Source organism: Neoarius graeffei, chromosome 1 (assembly GCF_027579695.1).
Source record: "Neoarius graeffei isolate fNeoGra1 chromosome 1, fNeoGra1.pri, whole genome shotgun sequence".
NCBI lineage: Eukaryota > Metazoa > Chordata > Actinopteri > Siluriformes > Ariidae > Neoarius > Neoarius graeffei.
Window position 1 is genome coordinate 71,786,018 of NC_083569.1, and position 6,000 is coordinate 71,792,017.

General features: G+C 40.3%; 1 protein-coding gene across 1 annotated transcript; it reads right to left on the reverse strand.

Annotated features, from left to right (window-relative positions):
- Window positions 1-295: 295 nt before the first annotated feature.
- sst5 (somatostatin 5) lies at window positions 296-1,283 on the reverse strand. Its single transcript, XM_060924677.1, has 2 exons — window positions 772-1,283; window positions 296-475 (listed from the first exon to the last, which is right to left on the reverse strand). The coding sequence occupies exons 1-2, from the start codon at window positions 907-909 to the stop codon at window positions 296-298; spliced, it is 318 nt and encodes a 105-aa protein (XP_060780660.1). The 5' UTR covers window positions 910-1,283.
- Between the last annotated feature and the right edge of the window lie 4,717 nt (window positions 1,284-6,000).

A 6,000-nucleotide genomic window follows, 5' to 3' on the forward strand; every position in this document is an offset into this window, starting at 1 on the left:
AGGATTTATACCATTGAGTTGTTATACCATCCTAAGACGATCTTTTTATACAACCATGAAATTAGTCTTAGTACAGGTCAGATAGCCACAGCCACTGTTTGTCTATTAATGTTACTATGCTTGGTTAAAACAACCAAACTCAAAAACATACACACTTCTATAGTGAGTTGGCCCAGATCCAGTTCTATGGAAATTGGACTCCAGCAAGCATGAGGGTTAAATAGCAACATAAGCTAAAACATAAAATCCTTTAAAAAATGAAGCCACCATGCAACCATTTTATGCAATGGTGTGGCTAACAGGAGGTGAACGTCTTCCAGAAGAAGTTCCTGCAGCCAGCTTTCCGCTCGCGTGAGGTTAAGGGAAGACGGCGTAGGATGCGGTTCAGCTCCAAGTCATCATCAGAAAGAGGGTCATTCTCGTCTGGGATCTCCAGCTCAGAAAGGAGCTTCAGTAGAAGCATGCGGGAAAGGTCCTATGCACAGGATAAGAAACATTATCCTGAGGAGTGTAAGGGAGCAAACAGCAAAACATGACCTAATATAAAAATAACTCCTATAATTTATTATACAGTATAATTTTGGTCTGGTGTAATTTCTTAACTATACTAGAAATTGGAGGAAAATCCAATTATTCATGTTAAGTATTTACTCATTAAAATTTGCATATGAAGGAAAAAGTTTCTATAGGTCTAAAAAACTGAAGATTGACGTAACAAAATAAATCTGCATTACAAATAAAGATAAAAGTAAAATCACAAATTATTCTTACCTTCTTCCCATCTGCCTCGTTTTGGAGCGGATGAGCCAGTAAGTCAGTCCTGGGAGCTGTACTGACCTTACTCACTAGCACAATAAGGGACAGAGCCAAGACCACTACCTGCATTGGAGAACACATCCTAGTATTCATCCCAGAAACCCAGGCCTATTACCTCGCTTGGTCCACTGAGAGCTGATCACAGTGGTCAAAATGCAGTATGAAGTAGATTATATACAAATCGGAGAGAGGTGGGTGTCTGGAGATGTGCTATTGGTCTAGAAAGTGAAAGGCGCAAAAGGATGGCAGTTACGTTGATGTAGATATGAATATGCTATAGAGGTGTAGGCTCTGTGTTTGTTTGTGGGAGGGGTAGGTGGAAGTGTGTGTGGTTGTGTGTCAAGATGAAAGTCGGGGTGTGTGAGGGATATCTCAGTAGGGAAAAACTGTGATAAGGTCACAGGGAAATGTTGCCTTCCTAACAGCTCGTCAAAAAACACCTTGACAAAATACAACTTTCAAACACATCTACCTTAACCTGGTGTCTGAAGTGGTTCTACCACGTTACTGACAAACAGAAGTATTCAGAAACCCCCCCCAAGAAGCCTGTGCCAATGACACTGGCTGCCAAGTAAAGGAGTCTACTGACGTAAAGCTCTGTTAAGGCCAGAAGTGTGTCACTTGTGATTAAGTGCAAAGCACATTCATGTGTCTTGGTCTCTGCATGAGGTCCTTTTTACAAAGACTTGCTAATGACAAGAAGTGACTCAAATGTTAATTGGTCTGCATGCCCACTCCTCTCTTAATAAAGGCCACCCTGTGCCACAGCCGATACAAAACACACACAGGCTGATATACACACCTATCACGACCTGATATTTAACGAGCCCATATTTAAATAGAAAGTCAAGTATGATCCTATACACTATTTGTACACTGAAAAAAAGACATCTTAGGAAGTGAAAATATCTTGAATATGGTCAAATTTAGCTGGCATTTCATACATACAAACATATACTAGTGGATCTCAAACAATTAGAATATCATAAAAATGTTCAATGTTTTCCATCAGTTATTAAAGAAAGTGAAATTTTAATATATTCTAGACTCATTACGCATAAACTAAAATGTCTCAAGCATTTTTCTTTTTTAATTTTGATAATTATGGCCTACAGTGCAACAAAAAAAAAATCTCAAAACATTAGAATATTTCAGTTCAAGTTTGAGTAAAACAGTATACAGTGGTGCTTGAAAGTTTGTGAACCCTTTAGAATTTTCTATATTTCTGCATAAATATGATCTAAAACATCATCAGATTTTCACACAAGCCCTAAAAGTAGATAAAGAGAACCCAGTTAAACAAATGAGACAAAAATATTATACTTGGTCATTTATTTATTGAGGAAAATGATCCAATATTACATACCTGTGAGTGGCAAAAGTATGTGAACCTCTAGGATTAGCAGTTAATTTGAAGGTGAAATTAGAGTCAGGTGTTTTCAATCAATGGTATGACAATCAGGTGTGAGTGGGCACCCTGTTTGATTTAAAGAACAGGGATCTATCAAAGTCTGAGCTTCACAATACGTTTGTGGAAGTGTATCATGGCATGAACACAGGAGATTTCTGAGGACCTCAGAAAAAGCATTGCTGATGCTCATCAGGCTGGAAAAGGTGAAAAAAACATCTCTAAAGAGTTTGGACTCCACCAATCCACAGTCAGACAGATTGTGTACAAATGGAGGAAATTCAAGACCATTGTTACCTTCCACAGGAGTGGTTGACCAACAAAGATCACTCCAAGAGCAAGACGTGTAATAGACGGCGAGGTCACAAAGGACCCCAGGGTAACTTCTAAGCAACTGAAGGCCTCTCTCACATTGGCTAATGTTAATGTTCATGAGTCCACCATCAGGAGAACACTGAACAACAATGGAGTGCATGGCAGGGTTGCAAGGAGAAAGCCACTGCTCTCCAAAAAGAACATTGCTGGTGGTGGTAGTATCATGGTTTGGGCCTGTTTTGCTGCATCTGGGCCAGGATAGCTTGCCATCATTGATGGAACAATAAATTCTGAATTATACCAGCGAATTCTAAAGGAAAATGTCAGGACATCTGTCCATGAACTGAATCTCAAGAGAAGGTGGGTCATGCAGCAAGACAATGACCCTAAGCACACAAGTCATTCTACTAAAGAATGGTTAAAGAAGAATAAAGTTAATGTTTTGGAATGGCCAAGTCAAAGTTCTGACCTTAATCCAATCGAAATGTTGTGGAAGGATCTGAAGTGAGCAGTTCATGTGAGGAAACCCACCAACATCCTAGACTTGAAGCTGTTCTGTATGGAGGAATGAGCTAAAATTCCTCCAAGCCGGTGTGCAGGACTGATCAACAGTTACCGGAAATGTTTAGTTGCAGTTATTGCTGCACAAGGGGGTCACACCAGATACTGAAAGCAAAGGTTCACATACTTTTGCCACTCACAGATATGTAATATTGGATCATTTTCCTCAATAAATAAATGACCGAGTATAATATTTTTTGTCTCATTTGTTTAATTGCGTTCTCTTTATCTACTTTTAGGACTTGTGTGAAAATCTGATGATGTTTTAGGTCCTATTTATGCAAAAATATAGAAAATTCTAAAGGGTTCACAAACTTTCAAGCAGCACTGTATTCATGAGTCCACCATCAGGAGAACACTGAACAACAATGGTGTGCATGGCAGGGTCGCAAGGAGAAAGCCACTGCTCTCCAAAAAGAACATTGCTGCTCGTCTGCAGTTTGCTGAAGATTACGTGGACAAGCCAGAAGGCTATTGGAAAAATGTTTTGTGGATGGATGAGACCAAAATAGAACTTTTTGGTTTAAATGAGAAGCATTATGTTTGGACAAAAGAAAACACTGCATTCCAGCATAAGAACCTTATCCCATCTGTGAAACATGGTGGTGGTAGTATCATAGTTTGGGCCTGTTTTGCTGCATCTGGGCCAGGACGGCTTGCCATCATTGATGGAACAATGAATTCTGAATTATACCAGCAAATTCTAAAGGAAAATGTCAGGACATCTGTCCATGAACCGAATCTCAAGAGAAGGTGGGTCATGCAGCAAGACAACGACCCTAAGCACACAAGTCGTTCTACCAAAGAATGGTTAAAGAAAAATAAAGTTAATGTTTTGGAATGGCCAAATCCTGACCTTAAACCAATCGAAATGTTGTGGAAGGACCTGAAGCGAGCAGTTCATGTGAGGAAACCCACCAATGTCCCAGAGTTGAAGCTGTTCTGTATGGAGGAATGGGCTAAAATTCCTCCAAGCCGGTGTGCAGGACTGATCAACAGTTACCGGAAACGTTTAGTTGCAGTTATTGCTGCACAAGGGGGTCACACCAGATACTGAAAGCAAAGGTTCACATACTTTTGCCACTCACAGATATGCAATATTGGATCATTTTCCTCAATAAATAAATGACCAAGTATAATATCTTTGTCTCATTTGTTTAACTGGGTTCTCTTTATCTACTTTTAGGACTTGTGTGAAAATCTGATGATGTTTTAGGTCATATTTATGCAGAAATATACAAAATTCTAAAGGGTTCACAAACTTTTAAGCACTACTGTCAATACTGCATATCTCTTGGTCTACAGTTGTCCAGAAGCAGATCATTGACACCCTCCACAACCACAGAAGGTCACTGCTGAAAAGGCTGGCTGGAAAAGGTGAACAAGCAAAAGGGATGACCACAGCCGTGAGAGTATTGTCAAGAAAAGTTGATTCAAGAACTTGGGAGAGCTTCACAAGGAGCGGACTAAGGCTGGTGTCAGTGCATCAAGAGCCACCACGCACAGACGTCTTCAGGAAAGGGGCTACAACTGTTGCATTCCTAATATCGACCCACTCCTGAACCAGAGACAACGTCAGAAGTGTCTTACCTGGCTAAGGAGAGAAAGAACTCGACTGTTACCCAGTGGTCCAAAGTCCTTTTTTCAGATGAAAGTAAATTTTGCATTTCATTTGGAAATCAAGGTTCTAGAGTCTGGAGAAAGAATGGAGAGGTACAGAATCCAAGGTGTTTGAAGTCCAGTGTGAAGTTTCCACAGTCTGTGATGATTTGGGGTGCCATGTTGTCTGTTGGTGTTGGTCCACTGTGTTTTACCAAGTCCAAAGTCAATGCAGCCGTCTACCAGGAGATTTTAGAGCACTTCATGCTTCCGTCTGCTGACAAGCTTTATGGAGATGTAAATACATATGAGCTGAAGGTTGCTATCAAAGCAACTTGGGCTTCAATAACATCTTAGCAGTGCCACAGGCTGATCACCTTCATGCATTGATGCAGTGATTCATGGTAAAGAAGCCCCAACCAACTATTGAGTGTATAAATGAACATTTTTAGAAGTTGGATATTTCTGTATTGTAAGTCATTTTGACTGATCTTAGGAAGTATTCTAATAATTTGAGATACTGAATTTCTGATTTTGGGCGGCATAGTGTTGTAGTGCTTAGCACCATCGCCTCACAGCAAGAAAGTTCTGGGTTTGAGCCCAGTGGCCAACAGGGGCCTTTCTGTGTGGAGTTTGCATGTTCTCCCCGTGTCTGCGTGGGTTTCCTCCGGGTGCTCCGGTTTCCCCCACAGTCCAAAGACATGCAGGTTAGGTTAACTGGTGGTTCTAAATTGACCGTAGGTGTGAATCATGGGCGATTGCTCTAAGACAACGAGGGAGGCTCTCAAACAGGGGAGGCTGGTCAGTTACGATATTTCCAGATTTTAAAAGAAAAAAAGAAAAAACACATCAATTTTGCCCATACTCTTGCCTCTGATCTGGCTGATTGTTGGCAGGGTCACAAACTGTGAAATAACAGGTTCTTTTGGCCCATTAGCCTACTGTCCAATATACATGATGGTGGTGTTGGGGGGGTTATATTTTAACGTTTTATATTTTAAAATTGTGGCATGTTGTTTAAAAATTGATCATTATTGAAAGCAGCTCTTTGTCAGGAACCTCAGCAGTAACAGCAGAGTGTTCTGGAATAGGCACAAGCACTGACCTTGGGGAGCCAAACATAGAGCTGGGTGCCACACATTTCATTCAATGACACTTTCCCTATATTTTACTTATTTTGACTGAGAAATGTTTTATTGACAATTTTGATAACCCTTCACTTTTAATCCAGGTCTGTAGTGTGAAATGTTCTCGGCTGTGTTTTTGTTTAAAAATGTTTTCAAAATTGTAGCTGTGTTTAA